This window comes from Scyliorhinus canicula, chromosome 3 (genome assembly GCF_902713615.1).
Source record: "Scyliorhinus canicula chromosome 3, sScyCan1.1, whole genome shotgun sequence".
Lineage (NCBI taxonomy): Eukaryota > Metazoa > Chordata > Chondrichthyes > Carcharhiniformes > Scyliorhinidae > Scyliorhinus > Scyliorhinus canicula.
Window position 1 is genome coordinate 193,137,320 of NC_052148.1, and position 27,166 is coordinate 193,164,485.

At 49.8% G+C, this 27,166-nt stretch overlaps 1 protein-coding gene and 1 long non-coding RNA gene across 6 annotated transcripts in view; one reads left to right on the plus strand and one right to left on the minus strand.

The window, feature by feature from the left end:
* The window catches only part of mmaa (metabolism of cobalamin associated A), an 88,666-nt gene extending 76,072 nt beyond the window's left edge, over positions 1-12,594 (minus strand). For all 3 annotated transcript variants that reach the window (XM_038791935.1, XM_038791936.1, XM_038791934.1), the window contains exon 1: positions 12,142-12,594. In XM_038791935.1, the coding sequence (XP_038647863.1) occupies positions 12,142-12,571 (430 nt within the window). In that variant the 5' untranslated portion in view covers positions 12,572-12,594. The remainder of the gene's footprint in view (positions 1-12,141) is intronic.
* An 89-nt stretch (positions 12,595-12,683) lies between these two features.
* LOC119963196 overlaps positions 12,684-27,166 on the plus strand; it is a 52,881-nt gene continuing 38,398 nt past the window's right edge. For 2 of the 3 annotated variants that reach the window (XR_005460050.1, XR_005460049.1), the window contains exon 1: positions 12,684-12,771. This is a non-coding gene — a long non-coding RNA (uncharacterized LOC119963196). Of the gene's footprint in view, positions 12,772-19,301; positions 19,508-27,166 lie in introns of those variants that run through there. The other variant, XR_005460051.1, reaches the window with a different exon arrangement.

Below are 27,166 nucleotides of genomic sequence, written 5' to 3' on the forward strand. Positions count from 1 at the left end.
AATCTATCTATATTCTGCTGTATTCTCTGACAGGCCCCTTCACTATCTACTACTCCACCAATCTTAGTGTCATCTGCAAACTTGCTAATCAGACCACCTGTACCTTCCTCCAGATCATTTATGTATATCACAAACAACAGTGGTCCCAGCACGGATCCCCGTGGAACACCACTGGTCCCAGTTCTCCATTTTGAGAAACTCCCTTCCACTACTACTCTCTGTTTCCTGTTGCCCAGCCAGTTCTTTATCCATCTAGCTAGTACACCCTGGACCCATGAGACTTCACTTTCTCCATCAGCCTACCATGGGGAACCTTATCAAATGCCTTACTGAAGTCCATGTATATGACATCTACAGCCCTTCCCTCATCAATCAATTTTGTCACTTCCTCAAAAAATTCTATTAAGTTGGCAAGACATGACCTTCCCTGCACAAAACCATGTTGCCTATCACTGATAAGCCCATTTTCTTCCAAATGGGAATAGATCCTATCCCTCAGTATCTTATCCAGCAGCTTCCCTACCACTGATGTCAGGCTCACCGGTCTATAATTATCTGAATTATCCCTGCTACCCTTCTTAAACAAGGGGACAACATTAGCAATTCTCCAGTCCTCCGGTACCTCATCCTTGTTCAAGGATGCTGCAAAGATATCTGTTAAGGCCCCAGCTATTTCCTCTCTCACTTCCCTCAGTAACCTGGGATAGATCCCATCCGAACTTGGGGACTTGTCCACCTTAATGCCTTTTAGAATACCCAACACATCCTCCCTCCTTATGCCGACTTGACCTAGAATAATCAAACATCTATCCCTAACCTCAAAATCAGTCATGTCCCTCTCCTCGGTGAATACCGATGCAACGTACTTGTTAAGAATCTCACCCATTTTCCCCAGTGGGTCAGAATGGAGGAGAGTTTGTGCATGGTGTGCATGGGGTGGGGACTGAAAGCATTAGCAACAGCGCCGCTCCCGATAGCTCGGGGAAATGCTCAGGGAGTCCAGTAATATTAGCTTCATTGAAAATCTGGAGGCAGTTTCGCCAACACTTCGGGTTGGGGGCAGAGTCAAGGGAAATGCCGATTCGGGGGAACCACAGATTTGAGCCAGGGAGGTGGGATGGAAGTTTTCGGAAACGGGAAGAGAAGGGGATTAAGACGCTAAAAGATTTGTTTCATAAGGGGTCGGTTTGCAGGATTGAGAGAGTTGGAAGCGAAGTATGGGCTGGAGCAGGGAGAAATGTTTAGAGATATGCAGGTTCGAGATTTTGCCAGGAAGGAGAAACTGCTTCCTGGAGGAACCGGCCTCCACATTGCTGGAGGAGGTGCTGGCGACAAGGGGACTGGAAAAGAGGGTAGTGTCAGCAGTGTACGGAGCTATTTTGGAAGAGGATAAGGCACCTGTGGAAGGGATCAAAGCAAAGTGGGAGGAAGAGTTGGGAGAGGTTATAGAGGAGGGGGTCTGGTGTGAGGTACTCCGGAGAGTAAATGCCTCCACCTCATGTGCGAGTTTGGGCTGATACAGCTGAAGGTGGTATACAGAGCACACCTCACGAGGGCGAGGATGAGCCAATTCTTTGAAAGAGTAGAAGATGTGTTTGAGCGTTGCGGGGGTGGGGGGGGGCTAATCACATTCATATGTTTTGGTCCTGCCCAAAGCTCAAGGATTACTGGAAGGAGGTTTTTAGGGTAATTTCCAAGGTGGTGCACGTGAAACTGGACCCGGGTCCCCGGGAGGCCACATTCGGGGTGTCGGACCAACCAGGGTTGGTAACGGGTGCAGAGGCAGATGTTGTAGCCTTCGCCTCGTTGATCGCCTGAAGGCAGATCCTGCTGGGATGGAGAGTAGCCTCTCCACCCTGTGCCCTGGCATGGCGGGGGGACCTGTTGGAATACCTGACCCTTGAGAAGGTTAAGTTTAAACTGAGGGGAAGGACGGAGAGGTTCTACAAGTCATGGGCATTATTCATTATGCACTTTCAAGAACTGGATAACATCAAACATTAGTTGGGGGAATGGGTGGGAGGGTTGGGGGAGGGAGGCTGTGTGTATTAAGGATGACTATGGGTAATCCCTGATTCCTTTTTGTCATTTGTTTATGTAAATATGCGGGCTGATGTTTGGGGGTTGGTGGGAGGATGGGATCGTTGTTATTGTTATGGGGATTGACATATTTGTTGCTGATTATTGTTTATTGTTGGTGGGTGTAAATTCAGTTGATGAACGGGGGATGGGATTTTAACATGGCTCTTGATCCTAGGCTGGATCGGTCATGCCCAAAATCCTTGAAGGTGTAGGCAATGGCAAGAAAATTGTTGGGGTTTATAGAGCAAATTGGGAGAGTGGACCCATGGCAATTTGGGCAACTGAGGGAGAAGGAATATTCATTCTTCTCGCATGTGCATCCAGTGTTTTCCCAAATCGGTTTCTCTGTTATGGACAAGACGTTGTTGGCGGGGTTGTTGGGGTGGAGTACTCGGCGATTGTGGTGTCGGCCATGCGCCGCATTTCATGGACTTGTGTGTAGAAAAGGGGGGGGGGGGGTTCCCAGCGATTGCAGTGGAGGCTGGACCTGGCATTTTTGGCCGATAAGGGGGCGTGTGAGAGGTTATCGGTGGCTATACACAACAATGTTGAGTTTAATAAAAGTGAGGAGATTTCTGCCTCCATGGGAGGTGCTGAAGGCAGTAATTAGGGTGGAGCGTATTTTGATCAAGATGCATAGAGATATGATGGAGCGGTTGGAAAGGCAGAGGTTGGTGGAGGCCATTTTAGTAGTGGATCGGAGGTGCTCGGCAGCCCCCAAAGAGGGGTTGTTGAAAGAGAGGAAGAAGCTCCAGATGGAGTTAAGCTTTTGTCTATGGGGAAGGCATGGGGCAGTTGCAACAGGTTAGAGGGGCATTTTACGAGCACAGGGAGGAGGGCCAGTAGGCTACTCGCGCACCAGCTGAGGCAGTAGACGGCAGCAAGGGAGATTGGGCAAATAAGGGGTTCGAGGAGCAGGGTGGTCAGAGCCGGGTAGTGAATGGAGTGTATGAAAGTGCATAATGAATAATGCCCATGACTTGTAGAACCTCTCCGTCCTTCCCCTCAGTGTTTGAGGCCTTCTACGTGTGTGTATGTCACAGACTCGGTGGATAATATGAATAGGATTATGGGGGTACTGACAGTGTTTGGGTTGTTTTCAGATTATAATGTGCTTAATGTGGGGAAAAGGGCATCACGTGGTGCAGTGGTTAGCACTGGGACTGTGGCGCTGAGGACCCAGGTTCGAATCCCGGCTCTGGGTCACTGTGTGGAGTTTGCACGTTTCCCCGTGCCTGCGTGGGTTTCACCCCCACAACCCAAAGATGTGCAGGTTAGGTGAATTGGCCCAGCTAAATTGCCCCGTTATTGGAAAAAAATAATTGGCTACTCTAAAAAACATTTTTTAATGTTCAAACGAGCGAGGTGTTCCTGGTCAATGCTCGGATGTGGGAATGGGTTTGGTGATGTTGCTATTTCAGCTGGTCAAGACGTATTTTCGATATCTGGGAATAAGGGTGGCGCATAGTCGGGCTCAGTTACATATATTGAATTTAGCAATTTGGTAGAGGGGATGAAGGAAGACTTCACGAGATGGGATGTTCTTCCGCTATTGCTGGCAGGAGTCCAGACAGTGAAGATGATGGTTCCACTGAAGTTTCTGTTTGTTTTTCAGAATCTCCTGGTTTTTGTGTCCAAATATTTTTTTCAACGGTTAAATAGGTTTATTTTTGATCTTATATGGGGGGGTTAGGAGAATGTTGCTAGAGAGGGACAGGTGGAGGGGAGGGCTGGCTTTGCCAGATTTGTTGAATTATTACTGGGTGGCATGCATGCAGAGGGTTCGAAAGTGGGTCGTGGAGGAAGGGTCAGTGTGGGGGTGGATGGAGGACGTTTCATATAGGGCGACGTGTTTGAGGGCACTGGTTTTCCCACCTCTTCCATTCTCATCAGCTAAATACGCCATGAGCCTGGTGGTGGTTGCATCGCTCAGAATCTGGAATCAGTGCAGGCAACATTCTAAGATTGAAGGCATGTTGCTGTAGGTGCCGATTTGTGACAATCATACATTTATTCCAGCAGGGTTGGACTCAACATTCAGGGTGTGGGAGCAGGAGGGGAGGAGGGCAGATTTGCTGAGTTGGTGGAGAAGTTTGAGTTGCCATGGGGTAATGAGTTTCGGTATTTGCAAATTAGGGACTTTGTGAGGAAGGAGCTGGCAATGTTTGAGGTTGCCACCCCCATCGTTGCTTGAAAAGACTGTGTCTGAGAATGAGATTGGGGAGGGTAGGCTTTCCAATATCTATGGGAAATTAATGGAGAGGGAAAGGGCCTCAGTAAATGGAAGTGGGAGGAGCTCGTTGGGGGAATATTTGAAGCGAGGGTATGGAGCGAGGCCCTGAGGAGGATAAATTCGACCTCCTCATGTGCAAGATTAAGCCTAATTCAAATCAAAGTGGTGCACAGAGTGCACATGACAGTGTCACTGATGAGTCATTTTTTTCACAAGAGGTGAAGGATAAATTTGGCGGTTTTCAAGAGAGCCAGCAAACAAAACTTGTGTGTTTTGGTCTTGCCCAAAGTTGGTGAAGGGAGATTTGTGGGATGAAGATAGCCCCGAGCTTGTGGGTGGCGATATGCAGGGTGTCAGAGGATCCAGGAGTGCAGCTGGCGGGAGAGGCAGACATGTTGGCCTTTGCCTCCCTGATAGCCCGGAGGCAGGTCTTGTTAGAGTGGCGGGTTCCGGAGCTACCCAAGGTTACAGGGTAGGAGAGTGAGCTGGTGGAATTCCTACACCTGGAAAAGATAAAATTTGCCTTTAGGGAGCCAGTGGACAGGTTCTTCTTGAGGTGGAGGTTGGTTATCATCTTCTTTAAGGATGTTACGGGTTATCTTTGTTTTACATTATAATTATAAAGTGGGGCATGCATGGCGTTCAAGGGAACGGAGGGTTTATTTTGCATTGTAGCAAGTATATCAAGATAAATGTTTCCTGTGATTTTATATAAATTGATAACCTAATGATGCTCCACTTCTCCAGCTTCCACCCTAAACACATTAAAGAAGTCATCCCCTATGGACAAGCCCTCTGTATACACAGGATCTGCTCAGACGACGAGGAGCGTAACAGACATCTACAGGCGCTGAAAGATGCCCTCATACGAACGGGATACGGCGCTCGACTCATCGATCGACAGTTCCAACGCGCCACAGCAAAAAACCGCATCAACCTCCTCAGAAGACAAACACGGGACACTTCGAGTACCCTTCGTCGTCCAGTACTTTCCTGGAGCGGAGAAACTACGACATCTTCTTCACAGCCTTCAACACGTCATCGATGAAGTTGAACATCTTGCCAAGGTCATCCCCACACCCCCACTACTTGCCTTCAAACAACCGCGCAATCTCAAACAAACCATTGTTTACAGTAAACTACCAAGCCTTCAGAACAGTGACCACAACACCACACAACCCTGCCATGGCAATCTCTGCAAGACGTGCCAGATCATCGACATGGATACCACCATTACACGTGAGAACACCACCCACCAGGTACGCGGTACATACTCATACAACAATGAACATAGAAAAATACAGCACAGAACAGGCCCTTCGGCCCACGGTGTTGTGCCGAACCTTTGTCCCAGATTAATCATAGATTATCATAGAATTTACAGTGCAGAAGGAGGCCATTCAGCCCATCGAGTTTGCACCGGATCTTGGAAAGAGCACACTACCAAAGGTCAACACCTCCACCCTATCTCCATAACCCAGCAATCCCACCCAACACTAAGGGCAATTTATCATGGCCAATCCACCAAACCTGCACATCTTTGGACTGTGGGAGGAAACCGGAGCACCCGGAGGAAACCCCCGCACACACGTGGAGGATGTGCAGACTCCGCTCAGACAATGACCCAAGCCGGAATCGAATTGTGCTATCCACAATGCTACCGTGCTGCCCTTAAGAACAAATTAATCTACACTCCATCATTCTACCGTAATCCATGTACCTATCCAATAGCCACTTGAAGGTCCCTAATGTTTCCGACTCAACTACTTCCACTGGCAGTGCATTCCATGCCTCCACTACTCTCTGGGTAAAGAACCTACCTCTGACATCCCCCCCTATATCTTCCACCATTCACCTTCAATTTATGTCCACTTGTAATGGTTTGTTCCTCCCAGGGAAAAAGTCTCTGACTGTCTACTCTATCTATTCCCCTGATCATCTTATAAACCTCTATCAAGTCGCCCCTCATCCTTCTCCGTTCTAATGAGAAAAGGCCTAGAACCCTCAACCTTTCTTCGTAAGACCTACTCTCCATTCCAGGCAACATCCTGGTAAATCTCCTTTGCACCTTTTCCAAAGCTTCCACATCCTTCCTAAAATGAGGCGACCAGAACTGCACACAGTACTCCAAATGTGGCCGTACCAAGGTTTTGTACAGCTGCATCATCACCTCACGGCTCTTAAATTCAATCCCTCTGCTAATGAACGCTACCACACCATGGGCGTTCTTCACAGCTCTATCCACTTGAGTGGCAACTTTCAAAGATCTATGAACATAGACCCCAAGATCTCTCTGCTCCTCCACATTGCCAAGAACCCTACCGTTAACCCTGTATTCTGCATTCATATTTGTCCTTCCAAAATGGACAACCTCACACTTTTCAGGGTTAAACTCCATCTGCCACTTCTCAGCCCAGCTCTGCATCCTATCTATGTCTCTGCAGCCGACAACAGCCCTCCTCACTATCCACAACTCCACCAATCTTCGTATCGTCTGAAAATTTACTGACCCACCCTTCAACTCCCACATCTAAGTCATTAATGAAAATCACAAACAGCAGAGGACCCAGAACTGATCCCTGCGGTACGCCACTGGTAACTGGGCCCCAGGCTGAATATTTGCCATCCACCACCACTCTCTGACTTCTATCGGTTAGCCAGTTCGTTATCCAACTGGCCAAATTTCCCACGATCCATGCCTCCTTACTTTCTGCATAAGCCTACCATGGGGAACCTTATCAAATGCCTTACTAAAATCCATGTGCACTACATCCACTGCTTTACCTTCATCCACATGCTTGGTCACCTCCTCAAAGAATTCAATAAGACTCGAGCGACTTGGCCAACGTTGTCTACCTCAGACGCTGCAGGAAAGGATGTCCCGAAGCGTGGTACATTGGCGAGACCATGCAGACGCTGCAACAATGAATGAATGGACATCGCGCGACAATCACCAGGCAGGAATGTTGCCTTCCAGTCAGGGAACACGTCAGCAGTCAAGGGCATTCAGCCTCTGATCTCCGGGTAAGCGTTCTCCAAGGCGGCCTTCAGGACGCGCAACAACGCAGAATCGCCGAGCAGAAACTTATAGCCAAGTTCCGCACACGAGTGCTGCCTCAACCAGGACCTGGGATTCATGTCGCATTACATTCATCCCCCACCATCTGGCCTGGGCTTGCAAAATCCTACCAACTGTCCTGGCTTGAGACAATTCACACCTCTTAAACCTGGGGTTACCACTATCTCTGGATCTGTAAAGATTTAATCACTTGCTAATGCTTGCATTCTGAGCATTGCCTGGCATCTTTGAATTTGTCGACATATATGTTTCTGGAACATACCTCTTCATTCACCTGAGGAAGGAGCAGTGCTCCGAAAGCTAGTGTTTGAAACAAACATGTTGGACTTTAACCTGGTGTTGTAAGACTTCTTACTTATATAAATTGAAAATGCCTTGAATAAAAATATTTTTTTAAATGGAACATGGACTGCGGGTAAACTAATGTGCGAATTGTTAGGTGCATTTGTATTTGTATTTATTGTGGGATTTTTGTATTTTGGGTGAGGGGACATGGTTATGCGGATTTGCTGGGGGGCTTTCTGGGTAAGCTTGGAGTTTATATTTTTTGGGTTGTTTGTAGGTTGGATGTTGATGTTATTTTTCACTCTATTTTTTTATATTAATAATAATATTTATTAGAGTCACAGGTAGGCTTACATTAACACTGCAATGAAGTTACTGTGAAAATCCACTAGTCGCCACACTCCGATGCCTATTCTGGTACACTGAGGGAGAATTCAGAATGTCCAATTCACCTAACAGCACATCTCTCGGGACTTGTGGGAGGAAACCCACGCAGGCTTAGGGAGAACGTGCAGACGCTGCACAGTGACCCAAGCCAGGAATCGAACCCGGGTCCCTCCCTGGGGCTGTGACGCAACAGTGCTAACCACGGTGCTACTGTGGATGTGAGGGGGGGGGGGGGGGGGGGGGGGGGAGTTGTTGGTATGATTATTTTTCTGGTTTTACCCTGTGTAGAGGGATCACCCTGCGAGCTGTAACATTAATTAACAGGAGCAGAGAAGTGGGATATCTGTAACTCACTACTTTAGGGTTTTTCTTTTAGGTAATGACGTTTTTTTGTTCTTGTTTTGTTTGGGGTGGGGGGGGGGGGATAGGGGCCTGTGTTCTCCTTTTGGAGGTTTGTTTATTTATTGGGCTGTGGTATGGCTGGGAGATGGGGTGAGGAGGGGTAGACTGCTGACGGTGACAAATTATTTGTATTTGTTCTGATCTTATGGGGAGCTTAGTGGCCAGCTTGGGTGGGCCTGGTATTGGCACTTGCTAAATTGCAGCTGGATTACCTCACAAGATGGGTATGGCGGTATGGCTGACTCTGGGGCGGGGGGGGGGGGGGGGGGGGGGGGGGGGGGGGGAGAAGGCTCCCTGTCCGGTTGACTTGGAATGCAAGAGGCTTAAACGGCCCAGTGAATGGTCCAGGTGTTTGCACACCTGAGAAGTTTGAAGGCTGATGTGGTGTTTTAACAGGAGACCCATTTGCGGATCAAGGACCAAATTAGGTTACAGAAAGGCTGAGTGTGGCAGGTTTTGATTTGGGTTTCGATGGTAGGGCTGGGGGGCGGCTGCAGTGTTGATGAACAAGAGCAGCACGGTAGCATAGTGGTTAGCATCAATGCTTCACAGCTCCAGGGTCTCAGGTTCGGTTCCCGGCTGGGTCACTGTCTGTGCGGAGTCTGCACGTCCTCCCCGTGTGTGCGTGGGTTTCCTCCGGGTGCTCCGGTTTCCTCCCACAGTCCAAAGATGTGCGGGTTAGGTGGATTGGCCATGCTAAATTGCCCGTAGTGTCCTAAAAAGTAAGGTTAAGGGGAGTTGTTGGGTTACGGGTATAGGGTGGATACGTGAGTTTGAGTGGGGTGATCATTGCTCGGCACAACATCGAGGGCCGAAGGGCCTGTTCTGTGCTGTACTGTTCTAAAAAAAAAAGAGGGTATCTTTTTCAGCTGCTAAAATATTGGCAGACAAAGGCAGGAGGTATATAATTATCAGCGGGTCTTTGGCAGGCACATCGGTGCTACCGGCCAACGTGAATGCACTAAACTGGAATTATATCCCATGTATCAATAAGTTGCTGGCTTCTATCCTGGATCTGGATTCACATCAACCAATTGTTGGGAGGACGGAACTTCAATCACAGCTTAGATCCTAAGTTTGATACGTCAAGGCCTACGTTTCCATGTTAATCAGGGTAGCGAAGGCGATATTGGTCGTTATGGAGCAGATGGATGGCAGACCAGTGGAGATTTATGTATCTAAGGGATAAGGATTTTATTTTTTCTCACACATCCATTGGGTCTATTACCGTTTGACTTCTTTGTGCTGGGTAGTCTCTTCTTCCTGGGGTGAAGTGGGCGGGGTGCTCACTAATCGTTATCTCAGATCATGCTCTGCATTTTGTAGATCTGATGTTGGAGCCGGGCCCTGCTCAGTGACCCCATGTGTAGACTGGACACAGCATCGCTGGCAGACAAGGGATTCTGTAAGCGTATTTCCTCCACCATTCGGGAGTACATTGAGTTCAATAGGAGGGAGGTGGTCTCGCCTTCCACGTTGTGGAAAGCTCTGAAGGCAGTTGTTGGAGGTGGAGGGAGATAATATCTGACAAGGCACATGACGATAAATCTGGAAGGGTGGACAGACAGAGGTTGGTGGATTTCATTCTTGAGGTGGATCACCAGTACTCCACTGTCCCGACATTGGAATTATTGGCGAATATGAAGAAGCTGCAGATGGATTTTGAGCTGCTCTCAATGGGCAAGGCGGGTGAACCAGCTGCAGCGCTCGAGAGGGACTTTTATTAATACGGGGAGACGGCCAGTCATCTTTGAGCACACCAGCCGAGGGGGCAGGCTGCCTCCCAGGAGATAATGCAGATAGAGGGTTGGAGAGACAGGCTGGTTTACACCCCAAGGACGGTTAATGCAACATTTGAGGCCTTTGATCAAGATTCCTCCAGAAGAGAGACTGTCAATGGTGCAGTTTTTGGACATGTTGTCTTTCCTAGTGGTGGAGCAGGGGACAAGGGCCCCTGATGGGTGATGATGGGCCCAGATGAGGTTATGAAGTGTATTGGATTAATGCAGTTGAGTAAAGCTCCAGGTTCGGATGAGTTCCCTATCAAATTTATAAAAGGTTTGCGGGTCAGTTGATCCAACTGTTGCTGGATATATTCAATGATTCCTTGGCCTGGGGTTGTTGCCAGACACACTGGCGCAGGAATCGATTTCCCTGATACTGAATAAGGATAAGGATCCTCCGGAGTGTGGGTTGTACTGACCCAATTTGTTGTTGAATGCTGATGCTAAATTGTTGGCGAAGGTGTTGACAATGCTCTTGTACAGGGCCCCTGCCATGTGTGTGTACATGAGTGCCCTGAGATCGGGTTACTTCCAATTGAACAGGGGTGCAAGGCAGGACTGTCCATTGTTGCATCTTTTGTTTGCCAAGGCAATTGTGCCTCTGGCTATTGTGTGGCGGTTGTCCATTCGGTGGAGGGGATGGCGGTTGTGGGGGGGGCTGGAAAGCAGCCTGGATTGTCTTTATATGCAGATGATCTGTTTCTGTTTATCATATAGCCACTTTCCAATGTAGAGGAGATAATAAAGCTACTTCGGAGTTTTGGCTGAGAGAGGCCCAATCATGGGCCACCCAGACAACAGAAGGTAGTACTGGCCAGACGAAACGGCAACTTCCTCAGATCAGCTCCCCTATAAGGGGTTCACTGGAAAGTATTCCCTTTTGCCCAAATTCAGCTTATACCCGAGAAGGAGCCAAAACTACTAAGTAGCCAAAGCTCCCAAGGCTGACCTGAAAAGGTGGGATGTCCTCTCACTGACTGACCTTGGCGGGCAGGGTGCAGACTGAAAATTAACATCCTCCTGAGGTTTTTGTTTCAGTGTTGCCCAGTTTTTCTCCCCAAATCTATCTCTTGTAGGGTTAATAAAACGGTATTCTCCTTTATTTGGGCAGACAAGACCCCACAGATTCGTAGGACATTTCTAAAGAGAGAGGTAGCTGGAGGGGTTTGACACTTCCTAATTTGATATACCATATACCAGTGGTTATCACTGCTGCCTCACAGCGGTAGAGACCCAGGTTCAATTCCGACCTTGAGTGACTGTGGGGTGTTTGCATATTCTTCCCGTGTCTGCGTGCGTTTCCTCACGGTGCTCCAGTTTCCTCCCACAGTCCAAAGAAATGCAGGTTAGGTGGATTGGCCCCTCAGTGTCAAAAGATGTATAGGTCAGGTGGGGTTATGGGGATAAGGGCAGGGAGGTGGGCCTGGGTGGGGTACTCTTTCAGCGGGTAGGTGCAGACTCGATGGGCCAAATAGCATCCTTCTGCACTGTACGAATTATATGGTTCCATGCAGTTGAAGTGCGGTATGAAAATGAAAATGAATGAAAATCGCTTATTGTCACGAGTAGGCTTCAATGAAGTTAGTGTGACAAGCCCCTAGTCGCCACATTCCGGCGCCTGTCCGGGGAGGCTGGTACGGGAATCGAACCGTGCTGCTGGCCTGCTTGGTCTGCTTTAAAAGCCAGCGATTTAGCCGAGTGAGCTAAACCAGCGCAAGGAATGTAGGTAACCTACATGTTAGGAAATAAGAGCTGGAAAGTGGGATTAGGCTGGATTGGAACTCATAACGGGTGCAAACCCAATGAGTCAAATTACTAAGATTTACCACAAATCTATGTTTATATCAGCACGATCTGCGGGTTTTTAAAAGTCAGAGAGCGGTACTGACCCACTCTGAAGGACAGCGGCTTCTTTCCATTCGGACCCTCTCGTTCCTTCTGGAAGGTAAGTACTCTCTGCAGCAGCAGCTGACCCAGTAACTTCTTGTGTTTGGCAGACGACTCCACCATGGTGATGGACTCCGCCAGGCAGGCCCTCTGTCCGCCCAGCAGTCCACCCACCAGCCGCTCAAGCAGCCGCTTCTCCCACTCGGTCAGTGTTTCGGTCAGCAGCTGCTGCTCTCGCACCGCCGCCGAGCCGCTGCTCAGGCTCCTGGGCTGCGCTCGAGCCGTCTGGCGGCGCGCGGCCTCCAACAGTCCCCTGGCAGCGCCCATCCGGGACATCGGGCTCGGGCGCCAGGCTCCAGAACGCGGCGCCCAGCTCAAACTGTGCCGCCCCGCGAGACCCCAACGGCTCCAGCGCCACAGCCACGCTGCCATCGATATCCTTCGGGGGAAGACGAGATCCGAGCTTAAATCCCCGCCAGCATGCTTTAAGTGGCTGTGGTGTTTTTAATTTTAAAAGTGCACTTGGATGTGGGGAAACAATATGTCTGTTAACTCAAGCTATCTGATTTTTCAACCCTTATTCGGTCACCGCCATATTACATAAGCGGAGACAGAAAACACAGGCCACTGAGGTGAATGTTACCCAGCGTGCACCGCCCTTCTGACAGGCCGCCCTTCTCATTGCGCGTGCGCAGAGCGCAATGAGGACAATTAATGTCGAATCTTATTGGAGTCACATGTGGAATCTTGGCTCAGATAGATGTGGATCGAAACCTCACCAGACAGACGTTTTCCCCATCCTCCCCCCCCCCCCAGCCCCTTTCCCCCCTCTCCCAGCCCCTTCTCCCCTCCCCCCAAGCCCTTTTCCCCCCTCCCCCAGCCCCTTTCCCCCCTCCCCCCAGCCCCTTTCCCTCCCCCCAACGCCTTTCCCTCCCCCAACCCCTTCTCCCCCGTCCTCTTTTTCCTCCCCCTGATGTGTTCAACCAGAATTTGTCGCCCGCCATAGAGACTGGATGTGTAGAATTGCGGGCACTGGCCCTTTTGCCACCCGTCTGTGAGATGGCGCATGACTTGTTGTAGCAGAGGATCCTTGGCCGTTTCACAACAAATCTGGACGACTCGTTCGTCAGTGGCGAGAAAGTTGGATGCGCAGAACTCAACATGGGCATCGATCTGGCAGACAAAGTCCGACTGCTTGCACGGCGTGTTGATGGAGCGAGAGAATGCATCGGCCACAATGAGCTCCTTGCCCGGGGTGTAGACCAGTTCGAAATCATAGTGTCTGAGCTTGAGGAGGATGCGTTGCAAGTGTGGCATCATATCGTTGAGGTCCTTCTGTATGATGTGGACCAGTGCCCTGTGGTCCGTTTCGACCGTAAATTTAGGGAGCCCATACATGTAGTAATGGAATTTGTCAATCCCCGTGAGGAGGCCCAGGCATTCTTTCTCGATTTGAGCATAGCGTTGCTCAGTAGGCAGAATGGCTCTAGATTTATAAGCGACTGGGGCCCAGGAGGAGGATTCGTCGCGGTGGAGGAGTACTGCCCCAATGCCAGACTGGCTCGCATCAGTGGAGATCTTCGTCTCCTTGGCAGGGTCGAAGAATGCCAGTACCGGGGCCTTGGTGAGTTTCGCCCCGAGTTCACGCCACTCTCGTTCATGAGCGGGGAGCCACTGGAAGTCGGTGGTTTTCCTTACAAGATCGCAGAGAGCTGTGGTGTGAGATGCTAGGTTGGGATAAACTTCCCAAGGAAGTTGACCATCCCCAGGAAGCAGAGGACCGCCTTCTTGTCCTATGGTGTCTTCATAGAATCGATCGCCAACACCTTATCTGCATCCGGCTGCACACCGGAGATGATACCAAAAGGCATCCGGTTGTAACAATACCGGCCAAACGGTGTGTTAAAAGTGCAGAGCTTCCGACTGGATGCGTCAAGTTGTATCTGCCAAAACCCTTTGGAGACATCCAACTTTGTGAAAAATTTGGCACGCGCCATTTCGTAGGTTAGCGCTTCGCGCTTTGGGATATGGTAGTGTTCCCTCATGATGTTATGGTTCGTATCTTTGGGGTCGATACAAATGCGCAGTTCCCCTGATGGTTTTTTAACACAAACCATGGAGCTAACCCAGTCTGTGGGTTCTGTAACCTTAGAAATGACGCCCTGGTCCTGGAGGTCCTGCAGCTGCTGCTTGAGGCGGTCCTTAAGGGGCGCCGGCACCCGACGGGATGCATGAACCACAGGCATGGCATTCGGTTTCAAGAGAATTTTGCACGTGTATGGGAGTTGCCCATACCCTCTAAGACGCCGTGGTATCGTGCAATGATGTCTTTTAATTGTGTCTGGAAGTTGGCATCTGGCGAGGTTGATGCCCCAGCGGGCGACATGGAATGAGATTTAGGATCTTGCAGGCCTGAGCACCGAGCAATGAAGCTTTGTTGGACCCTACAATCTCGAAGCGCAGGGTGGCTTTTAAGGAACGGTGCGATACCACAAGCTGGCATGAGCCACTGGCAGCAATGGCATTGCCATTGTAGTCGAGAAGCTGGCAGGCCGATGGAAGGATGGTCGGCTTGACGTGGATGTTATCCAGATCAGACTGCGAAATGAGGTTGGCTGAAGCGCCGGTGTCCAGCCTAAATTGTCTGCGAGATTTGTTGACCGTAAGGGTGGCACACCCCTCGTCGTCCAGATCAATGTTCATCACTGGGAGGGGCTTGCCTTTTTTGAGGAAAGCATTGCATGCTTGGTGATGATGCCCACCCGGAATGGGGATGTGAGATCCTTGGTGTCGGGGTCTGGAACGATGTCAGAGTCAGACTCTGCAATGGGTTGCTGCACGGACCAGATGTTCTTGCGTTGCTGCTGGGACCAACGTGAGGTGGGCAGTTGAGCAGATCTGCACAGGGCTGCGTAGTGTCCCAGCTTGCCACACTGGAGACAGCATTGAGATTTTGCGGGACATTGTCGCTTTAAGTGGGAGGAGCCACAGTTGCACGTTGTGGAGCCGGCGTCAGGACGCTCCTTGCGCCACCGCGCATGCGGGTGCGGTCGAACGATGTGCGCACCTGCGCAGTTCAGTCTTCGGCCCGCCGTCCCCTCAGTCGTTGCGTGCTTGCACAGGAGCCCGGGAAAAGCGAGCGAAATGGCTGCCCTCCGGCGACCCTAAGAATCTGGGGACAGTGGAGACGGCATCGGGGGGAAACAGGGGGTTCGATGGAGGCTCCACTGGGTGGCAACCATCGGTTCATCCCGGGGAACACGGATGGGGGATTTAGAGGGTGGCAAAGGGCGGGCATCAGCAAATTGAGGGACCTGTTTATTGGCGGGAGGTTTGCAGGCCTGGGGGAACTGGAAGATAAATTTGGCCTTCCCCAAGGGAACATGTTCAGATACCTGCAGGTAAAGGCGTACTTTCAGGGGTGTGGGTCGGAGAGGGGAAGGTGTCTGACATCTATAAGGTAATGCAGGAGGTGGAGGAGTCGTCAGTGGAGGAGCTGAAGGCTAAATGGGAGGAGGAACTCAGGGAGCAGATAGAGGACGGGACTTGGGCGGATGCCTTGGAGAGAGTTAACTCTTCCTCCTCATGTGCGAGGCTTCGTCTCATCCAATTTAAGGTGCTGCACCGGGCCCACATGTCCGGGACCAGGATGAGTAAGTTCTTTGGGGGTGAGGATAGGTGCACCAGATGTTCGGGGAGTCCAGCGAACCACGCCCATATGTTCTGGGCATGCCCAGCACTGGAAGAATTCTGGAAGGGGGTGGCGGAGACGGTGTCGAGGGTGGTTGGATCCAGGGTCAAACCAGGGTGGGGACTCGCGATCTTTGGAGTTGCGGTAGAGCCGGGAGTGCAGGAGGCGAAAGAGGCCGGTGTCCTGGCCTTTGCGTCCCTAGTATCCCGCCGAAGGATTCTGTTACAGTGGAAGGATGCAAGGCCCCCAATCGTGGAGACCTGGATCAGTGACATGGCGGGATTTATAAAATTGGAAACGGTCAAATTTGCCCTGAGAGGATCAATACAAGGGTTCTATAAACGATGGCAGCCTTTTCTGGACTTCCTGGCTCAGAGATAGGTAACTTGGTCAATAGCAGCAGCAACCGGGGGGGGGGGGGTGGGGGGGGGGGGGGGGGGCACTATCGTAGTGTCTATTCTGTAACTTTATAGTGTGTTAATTTGCGTTGTTAAAATGCTGTGTTGTTCATGGAGGTGGGGCGAATGTATATGATTGTTAATATTATTGTTATTTTCGGTATTTTACTAAGGTGTGTCAATGTTGTATAAAATCAAAATTTTTCAATAAAAATTATTTCAAAAAAGAAATGGCTGCCCTCATCCAGATTCAGGCCCTGGAGCTGTTTTACGGCCTGCACCCGCTCCGCATCGTGGGGGTCTTGCCACCGTTCTGCCACCTTAATGTGGGAGTACCAGTTAGTAGCGTGCTCATGTAGGACGCAGGTCTCGATGGCTATTGCGAGGATGAGCTGCTTCACTTTAAGGAGCTGCTGGCGAAGGGGGTCGGAGTGGACCCCGAAAACGATCTGGTCGCTGATCATGGAGTCGGAGGTGGAGCTGTAGTTACAGGATTGCGCAAGGATGCGGAGATGGGTTAAGAAGGATTGAAAAGGTTCATCCTTACCCTGCAACCTCTGTTGAAAGACGTAGCGTTCAAAACTTTTGTTGACTTTGATGTCACAGTGGCTGTCGAACTTGAGCAGGACTGTTTTGAACTTGGACTTGTCCTCACCCTCAGCAAATGTGAGGGAGTTAAAAATATGGATGGCGTGGTCCCCGACCGTAGAGAGGAAGAGAGCAATCTTCCTGGCATCCGATGCGGCTTCAAGGTCGGTGGCTTCAAGATTCAGCTGAAACTTCTGCTTAAAAATCTTCCAGTTGGCACCGAGGTTTCCGGCAACGCGGAGCGGCGGGGGAGGGCGGGCGCTGTCCATATTACCGGATGGCTGATCGCTGGTCAAAGGCAGACTATCTCAAGGTAGGTCCATCAAACTCTAACATCACTCACTGGTACCATGATGTGTTGGGTATGCTGGGTCTGCGAAGACTGCATTTACCATAGCAGTGAGAGAGACAGGCGTCCAACACTTGGAGAAATGCAACTCTATTTTATTCAACTACCAACTGTTAAACATACTTGAACTGTGGGCTGACACTATGCTGAGTTGACTGGAGACCTGAGGCTAACTTGACCAGACTATCTTGCTATCACATGGTGGATATTCATGTTGTTACTACACGGGCTCTGGCTGTCTCAGAGGCTGCACCCCAAGAGAGCGGGAGAACTAGTGCCCTCTGGCTTTATAGTGGCTGTGTCCTGTCTGGTGATTGGCCGCTGTGTTGTGTGTGTATTGGTCATCCTGTGTGTCAATCAATGTCTGTCTGTGCACCATCATATATTTGTGTTTATATTATGACCCCCCCCAACCCTTTCCCCATCCTCTTTCCCCACCCCAACCCTTTCCCCACCTTCTTCCCCACCCAACCACCCTGTCCTCTTCCCTAACCCTTTCCCCTGTCCTCTCCCCCCCAACCCTTTGCCCCATCCTCTACCCCTCCAACCCGTTCCCCGTCCTCTTCCCCCTCAACCCTTTCCCCCATCCTCTTCCAACCCTCCTCTTTCTTCCATCAACCCTCCCCCATTCTTCCCTCTCCACTCTCTTCACCCCCATCCCTTTCTTCCCCTTCTCTTTCCCCCTCCTGTTTCCTCCCCCTCCCATCTTTCCTTCTCCTTCCTCCACTTTCCTCCCTCCTTTTTGTCCCCTTCCACTTTCTTCCCTCCTCTTGTTCCTCTCTCAGACAGCAAGTAATAATTCTGAGGTTTCCCTCTCCACAGGGGGAGAAGGGAAATGAGGGGGAAAGTCGAGGGATATGAAAGGAGAGAAGGGGAGGGAGGGGAATAGGGGAGAGATTCTTCAATTTGTCAGAGCAATGCCCGATTAGTTTCGCTATGTCTCATTAATCCTCTTGGAGTAGGGTAGCCCTTAGCCTGGGGTCACTAGCATCAATGTTATGTTAAATGCTTTGATGGCGGAGGAGGGGGGGGGCAGGGAAAAGTTAGGCGGAGGATCAGGAGGGGATGGGGAGAGAGAAGGGGTGGAGGGGGACAGAGTTAGTGGGGAACAAAAAGATGGTGAAGGACGGGAAAGGGAGGAAGAAGCGGAGTTGAAGATGAATAGGTGGAATGGGGAGGAAAGTGAGTTGAAAGGAAGGAGGAGATTGTTTGGAGCAACTGGAGGCCAGAGGGTGGAGAGGAGGTAACATTGTAGAAAGGAGGAGTGGCAAGGGATAAGAGGAGACGAGCAGAAAGGATAAGGGGAAGGGAGTAGGAATGGAGGAGGGAGTGAGGTGGAAGGAGGAGAATGGTAGACGGGGAGGGAAAGAGAAAGGAGTGTGGGCAGGGGGATGAGGAGGAAAGGAGGGGAAAAGCATGAGGTGAGAGGAGGGGAAAGGGCAAAGGAAGGTATGGGGAGGAGGAAGGAAAGGAGGGTGAGGCTGAGGTGAGAGGATGATAGGAGTAGAAGATGAGAAGAAGTAATGAGTTGCTATGATAAATAGCATCTTCAATGTGGTAGGATTTCCATGTTTTATTCAAAAAGATCATGGTTTGCAGTAAATTTCTTGGTAATAATACTAATCTTAATTTTTTTTAATCAAAGAATTTACAGCGCAGAAGGAGGCCATTCGGCCCATCGAGTCTGCACCGGCTCTTGGAAAGGGCCCCCTACCCAAGGTCACCCAATCCCCATAACCCAGTAACCCCACCCAACACTAAGGGCAATTTTGGACACTAAGGGCAATTTATCATGGCCAATCCACCTAACCTGCACATCTTTGGACTGTGGGAGGAAACCGGAGCACCCGGAGGAAACCCACGCACACACGGGGAGGATGTGCAGACTCCCCACAGTGACCCAAGCCAGAATCGAACCTTGGACCCTGGAGCTGTGAAGCAATTGTGCTATCCACAATGCTACCGTGCATTGTCACAATTAGGCTTACATTAACACCGCAATGAAGTTACTGTGAAAATCCCCTAGCCGCCACATTCCAGTGCCTGTTCGGGTACACCGAGGGTGAATTCAGAATGTCTAATTCACCTAACAGCACGTCTTTCGTAACTTGCGGGAGGAAACCGGAGCACCCGGAGGAAACCCACGCAGGCACGGAGAACGTGCAGATTCCACACAGACAGTGACCCAAACAGGAATCGAACCCGGGACACTGGTGCTGTGAAGCAACAGAGCTACTGTGCCACCAGGATGGACACTCTGCAATATCCGTGCACATTAATTCCAAGAGAGGACATGGCTCTTGCAGCCTTTCAGTATATTCTTCGATCTCTCGTCTGACTTGGTAATACTGTTCTTAAAAAGCCTTGCTGGCTGTACATTTTTAGTTACATGTCTTGTAGTCAATATATTGTAGAACAGTTAATTACATTTTGATGCCTTATCTCGGGAACCTTTGAAGAGTAATAGTGTAAACGTCAACAGGAGATAGGGTCTTTCATGCTCCGTGGTGTATAGGTTTGAGAGTCTGTTTGTTTTCGTGCCACTTGGGGTGGAATGCAACTTATATATTTGGCTAACTGGCTGGCAGTCTTTCCATTGTATTAATGGGATTATAGTTTATTAAAATCCAGCCAGATTAAAGGATTGGAAATTGTATCTTCCTTTTTAAAAATAAAAGCACGCTCGTAACAAATGAGTGAGCAGAATTTGGTGCAAGTTAGGTATAGCAGTACAGATTTGGATACCCTCTGTTTTAGGGATGGTAGAAGATAACAGATCGGTCAGGAGTATCGGAATAGTCAAATCTTGTGATAACAAAGACCCCAATGAAGATTTGAGCAGAAAATGAACTGAGGCAAATGCTTGGATTGGCGACATTACAGAGGGAGAAGTAGACAGTCTTATGATGGAGCAATAGCTTGCAAGCAGAGCAGGTTCAGATAAGCAGTAAGACAGTGGAATCGTAGAGAGATATGGTAATATAGAACTTGGTGTTCATAAAACACATTTGGAAGTGGATGTGATTTCAAATGATATTGCTGACAGGAAGCATGTAGATGAGAAACAGGAGGATGGATCCTAGGGGCTCCAATTTGGAAGGAAATATAGGATGCAGAGGGAGTAAGGGAAATAAGAAAGGGGGAGTAAGGAAGGGGTAAGATATTTCTACTTAGTGGGGAAAGAGTTTGGTTTTGTGCAAAACAGTGAAGAGATCCCATGATTGCTGATCCCGTTTAAATTTTTAAAAATTCATTTACGGGATGTGGGTGTTGCTGGCTGGCCAGGATTTATTGCCCATCCCTAATTGGCCTCGAGAAGGTGGCTGTGAGCGGCTTTCTTGAACCTCTACAGCAGTGTTCTTCAAACTTTTTTTCCGGGGACCCATTTTTACCAACCGGCCAACCTTCAGGACCCAACGCGTCCAGCCACCCTTCATGACCCAACGCGGCCGGCCTTGGGGGATCCAACGCGGCCGGCCTTGGGGAACCCAACGAGCCGGCCTTGGGGGACCCAACACCATTTTCTCTTACCTTGTTTGCTGCTGATAAAGGCTTTGGGTCACTTTGGCCCTTGTATACGCTCCTCCAATGGAACCTGTTGGATGAAGGTGAAGCCTTCCTGTGTCGGAAAGTATGGAGTCTCCATCTGTCCAAAGTTCTGCATTTTTTTTCCTGTAAAATTTTATCAAATAAAACCCCCCCGAACTTTAAAAAAATAAATAAAATTAATAAAATAAATGAAAAAATAAACATTAAATGAAGAAAATAAATGAATAAACCCTCCTGAACTTGTGATAAAACAGAAAATTAATAAAATAAATGAAAAAAATGAAAATTAAATGAAGAAAATAAATGAAGAAAATGAATAAAACCCCCCGAGCTTGAAGAAGCTGCAACCGTTTAAAAAAAATAGCATCAGCACTCCGCATGCGTGCTGATGATCAGACGCGCATGTGCAATGCGCCCAAATTTTTAAAAACATATTCGCGGCCATTAAAAGCCGGCTGTTGTGCGAGGATTTGTGCCATCGGGAGGGCCACGAAGGATGGCTCCACGACCCTCCCGACACCCGCCCGTGACCCACCCACGGGTCGGGCCCATGACTTTGAAGAACACTGCTCTACAGTCCCTGTGCTGTAGGTACACCCAGTGTTGTTAAGGGGGGGTGGAGTTCCAGGATTTTGACACAGTGACGGTGATGAAATGGTGAAAAATTTCCAAGTCAGAGAAGCAAAGAGGAGAAAGGTGAAGGAAAGGTGGATAAGATTGGGGGGGGGGGGGGGGGGGGGGGGAATTAAATATATATTAAGAAAGTATTTTCTTCCACCTTTCCTTCACCTTTCTCCTCTTTGCTTCCCCCTTCCCCTCCCCCCACATCTACAGTTCATCCTCTGATGTTAATTTCCCTGCTGTTTGACCTTTCACATGTTGTTCTCTCTGGGGACTGCCATTAACACTCTTTCACCTTGGTATCTGTGGCCATTAGCACCCGGTTTCCCTGGGTTTCTGTGGCTATGACTCATCTTTCATTCTCATTCCACAGTATAAATATTTCCCACTTTCTCTGTTAGCTTTGACAAAGAGTCATCAGACTCGAAGCATTAGCTCTTTTCTCTCCCTACAGATGCTGCCAGACCCGCTGAGCTTTTCCAGCATTTTCTTTTTCAGATTCTAGCATCCACAGTAATTTGCTTTTATCCAGTGATGAGACTGAGGACGGACCCTGGCTTGAACAGTGCGGCTCAGGCCATTTTAATAAATACGCTGGTAGCGGACATTTGGCGCTTCTCCCAGGATCAGATTGATCAGCTACCCTCCCGATACGTCTGCGACCCACCCGCTAGTTGTGATCCGCACTTTGAAAAACCTTGTTGTAGACGATACATAGTGCTGCCCTCACTGCTGTCGGTGGAGAGAGTCAGTGCTTGTGTAAGAGTTGCTGGGGACCTGTGGAGGAGGCCAAGATGAATTGTCCATTCGGTACTTCAGGCTGAATATTGTTGTGAATGCTTCAGCTGTATCTCCTCCTGTGAGTTATTCAACTGGATGTGGCAGGACTGCCGAGCTTAGATCTGATGCTTTGGTTGTGGAAGTGTTTTAAGCTCTGATGGTTATTTGCTGCTTATGCTTCTTATCATAGAATACTAGAATTTACAGTGCAGAAGGAGACTATTCTGCTCGTCGAGTCTACATTGGCCCTTGGAAAGAGCACCCCACCTAAGCCCCCACCTCAACCCTATCCCGGTAACCCAGCAACCACATCTAACTTTTTTTGGACACTAAGTGCAATTTAGCATAGCCAATCCACCTAACCTGCACATCTTTGGATTGTGGGCGGAAACCAGAGCACCCGGAGGAAACCCACGCAGAAACAGGGAGTACGTGCAGCACACAGACAGTGACCCCAGCCAGAAATCAAACCTGGGACCCTGGAGCTGTGAAGCATCGGTGCTAACCACTGTGCTACCGTGTTTGATATACAAGTAGCCCTGTGTTGCAGCTTTCTGGTGTTGCTCCTGGCATGCCGTCTTGCATTCTTTATTGAACCAGGGCTGATCCCCTGGTTTGGTGTTAATGGTAGAGTGGGAGATATGCCAGGCCATGAGGTACAGATTGTGGTTGAGTACAATTCTGTTGCTCCTGATGGCCCACAGTGCCTCATGGTTGCCCAGTCTTGAGTTAGCTAAATCTGTTTGAATTCTATCCCATTCAGCAGGGTGATAGTACCACATAACACAACGGACGGTATCCTCAATGTGAAGATTGAACTTTGCCTCCACAAAGACTGCAGTACCAACACTGTCATGGACAGATGCCTCTGCAGCAGGCAGGTTGGTGAGGATGAGGTTAAGTATGTATTTCCCTCTTGCTGGTTCCCTTCCCACCTGCCTTGCAGACCCAGTCAAGCAGCTATCATAAAATCTACAGTGCAGAAGGAGGTCATTTGGCCCATCAAGCCTGCACTGGCCCTTGGACAGAGCACCCTACTTAAACCCACACCTCCACCCTATCTATGTTACCAGGGAACCCCACCTAACCTTTTTGCACACTAAGGGACAACTTAGCGAGGCCAATCCACCTCACCACATCTTCAGTCTGTGGGAGGAAACCAGAGCACCTGGAGGAAACCCATGCAGACAATGGGAGAAAGTGCAAACTTCACTCAGTCACTCAAGGCTGGAATTGAACCCGGGTCCCTAGAGCTGTGAGATAGCAGTGCTTGCCACTGTGCCATCCTTTAGGACCCAATCAGTTCAGTTTGTGGCGGTACTACCAAACTACACTTGATGATACGCACTGAACTTAGTGAACAAGTTATTGCTAAGTAAGTGCAGCTTGATAACACTGTTGTTGACCACTCCAATCACTTTACTGAGGAATGAGAGTAGATTGATAGGGCAGTAATTGGCCGGGTTGGATTTGTCCTGCTTTTTGTGTACAGGACATACCTGTGCAATTTTCCACATTGCCGGATAGATGCCAATGTTGTCACAGCTTGGCTAGGGGTGCGGCAAGTTTAAGAGCACAAGTCTTCAGTACTATTGCTGGAATATTGTCAGGGCCCATAGCCTTTGCAGTATCCAGTGCCTTCAGCCATTTCTTGATATCACTCCGGGTGAATCGAATTGACTGAAGACTGGTATCTGTGGTGCTGGGAACCTCTGGAGGAGACTGAAATGGATCATCCACTCGACACTTCTGGCTGAAGACGAATGCTTCAGCCTTGTCTTTTGCATAGGTGTGCTGGGCCCCTCCATCATTGAGGATAGGATTCTCCTCCAGTGAGTTGTTTAATTGTCCACCATCATTCATGACAGGATGTGGCAGGACTGCAGAGCTTAAATCCGATCGATTGATTGTAGGATTGCTTATGCTGCTATGTTGTTTGGTATGCAAATAGTGCTATGTTGTAGCTTCACCAGGTCAACACCTCAATTGTCGGTAAGCCTGGTGCTGCTCCTGGTATGCTCTCCTGCACTTTCTATTAAGGAGGGTTGATCCCCTGAATTGGAGGTAATGATAGAGTGGGAGATATGCCGGGCCATGAGGTTACAGATTCTGGTTGAGTACAATTCTGCTGCTGCTGATGGCCCACAGCACCTCATGGATGCCCAGTCTTGACTTGTTAGATCTGTTCAGAATCTATCCCATTTAGCACAATGGTAGTGCCACGGGGTCAATTTAGCTCAGTTGGTCGGACAGCTGGTTTGTAATGCAGAGCGAGGCCAACAGCCCAGGTTCAATTCCTGTACCGGCTGTGGTTATTCATGAAGGCCTGCCTTCGGAATCTTGCCCCTCGCCTGAGGTGTGGTGATCCTCAGGTTAAACTATTGCCAGTGAGCTCTGACCCTGTCAGAACAATTCAGGAGCTGAATTCTTCAGAAACGGCCTTTTCGCTTGACTTCAAGCTCCCAACTAAACTCTTACACTTAACACCTTACTGCTTCAATCCTTGGGTCCTCCCATTAACTACATCGTCTTACTAACTGAACGAAATGGGTGTAATTCTCCGCCTTCTGATGCCGCAAACGTGAACCACGCTCGGGTGGAGAATCGGGCATCTGGCCAAAATTGAGGTCCACGCCCAGCTCTGAATCGGGTGCCATGCCCCAGTCCCTCGCTGGTGGCGATAACTAGTTTTGCACCCCACTCCAGCACGCAAATCTGGCTTTGCATGCATTTAAATGTATTTAGGGAGATTGACCGAGTATGCGTGATGCTCTAAGGTGGAATTCACATAGGTGTGATTTACTACAGGTATTTACAAATGGGGACTGGGAGCCATGTCTGCTGTGGGGGAGAGAAGGTAAGCAAAGTGTTAAAAATTGGACCGCTTGCTGGGGGATTGTTGCCAAGGCCAGGAGGACGGGGGGCGACTTGGTGACAGCTCTGTGGATTCGGGGTGTCCCCCTCAGGATAGGGGTGGCCTGGCTCAGACTGCCATTGCAGCAGTATTTATTTTAAAATAAAACTATTTGGTACAAGTTACAGTCCCCTGGCTGCTCACTCTGCTGACTGCTCACTGTGTCATGTAAATGTTTACAGAGCCTCTGGTCATTTGGGAGCTCACTCAGGCCACCTACCTGGAAACCCGCAGGCCCTAGCTGACCAATCAAGGGATGGGCGTAGCCAAGCTCAATCAGTGGCACACCAGGTGCTGCCACTCCTCAGTGCACACATCAGAAGCACAGCCCCACTGCAGGGGAATAGCAGAGCTCACCCCAAAGAAAGGACACATGCACTGTGGCCTTTGGCACCCTCCCTGGCACACTGCCCCTCCCAGGGCAGAGGCCTCACCAGTGACACTATCAGCTAGCCCACCCTTCAGGACCACCAGCTGTCTCCAAGCCCTGCCTGCCCACTGGGGCTGCAGAGCCAATCGCTGACGGGGGTTGCAGCAGCCACCAGTACCCTTGTTGACAGGGATGGGTGGTGAGGTTAGAGGCTCCCCAGTGCCCACCTCTGGAGCCAGGGGTGCAGTGTGGAAGGCAACATATCAATGGGAATAGCTGAGGAGTGGGGGTAGGTTTTGGGATGAGGGGGAAGACGTGGAGGGTGGAGCTGAAGTGCAGGTCTGCGCCCAGGCAGCATGCATGACGCATACATTTTGGTGCACTCGTCAGTTTCCGGCACCTTTGGCGCTCCCTCAGGTGAGCTGTTGGCTCTTGAGCGACAAGGGTTACCTGATAAAGTCTTGTCTATAGGGTGTTGGCCCTGGGCAGGCATTATCAGGGGTCTCGTCCACGGGACAGAGGATGATGATGACTCGCTGAGGTGATCTCTTGTGCTCCTCGTTTTTTGACAAAGCCTGATTACTGCCTTCAGGATAACTTTCCACTGTCCGCTAGGGTGATCCCTGCATATGTGCTGGCCATTCCATCTCACAGGCCCATATATTCTTTGGTAGGGTGAGGTTGGTGCGGTTATGGAGATGGTGAGCGGATATGGGTCACTGACTTGGTAAGCTGCCCTGCAAGGTAGCCTCACAAGTCTGTCCCCGTTCCCAGCCACCTCGGAGGGTGAACCCAGGTGGGACATTCAATTGTCCTGGGGGCCCTGCCCTGTTCCATCCTCAAACACCCATACCACCAACCTCCCAAACCCACCCTCTACTACCCCTCCCCACATGGCACAATCTCTACGCCCATCCCTCACTCAGGTGAAAAAAGCTAGAGTTTTCTCGCATTTGAAGAGTTTGAAAGTCGACCTGGTGCTGCAGCAAGACACCTATCTGAGGGTGAATCACCAAGACTTCCGAAGGGCTGAGTGTTCCATCGGGCATCGATAGCAGGGCCCTGGGTTGTGATTCTGATGGGTAAGGAGGTGAGGTTGCAGATGGAGAAGGTGGTGGCTGACTAGGGGGTAGGCACATAATAGTAACGAATGCATTTGAAAGACGGCTAGTGGTGTTGGCTAGCATATATACCCCAAATTGGTACGACGTAGGATTTATGAAAAAAGATGTTGGCTGCCATTCCAGATTTGGATATGCACCAATTAATACTGGGAAGAGACTTGAATACAGTGTTGGATCCAAAGGTGGACAGGTCAAAGCTGCATTCGCTGACCCCCTCAGAGTGGGGTGCGTGGGGGCGGCAAGGCAAAGGTGTTAGCCACATTTATGAAAGAGATGGGAGGGGTGAATCCATGGAGGCTTTTGCACCGGTAGGCTAGGGAGTAATTGTTTTTTTCACCAGTACACAATTTGTATTTGATTTTTTTTCGTGATGGGAAAGGTGCTGTTAGCTGGGGTGAGAAAGGCAGAGCATTCTGCGATCGTTATTTCAGACCATGCTCCACACTGGGTTGACGTGGTCATGGAGAAGGGGTCAGCTCAGAGGATAGCATGGAGATTCGATGTAATTTTTTGTATCAAGGTGGGGAAGGTGATTGAAGACTACGGAGGGCTCAGTAGGAATGGGCAGGTCAGTGGTACAGGAAGCATTGAAGGCAGTGGTGAGGGGTGAGGTCATCTTGTTCGAGGCAAAGATGGACACAGA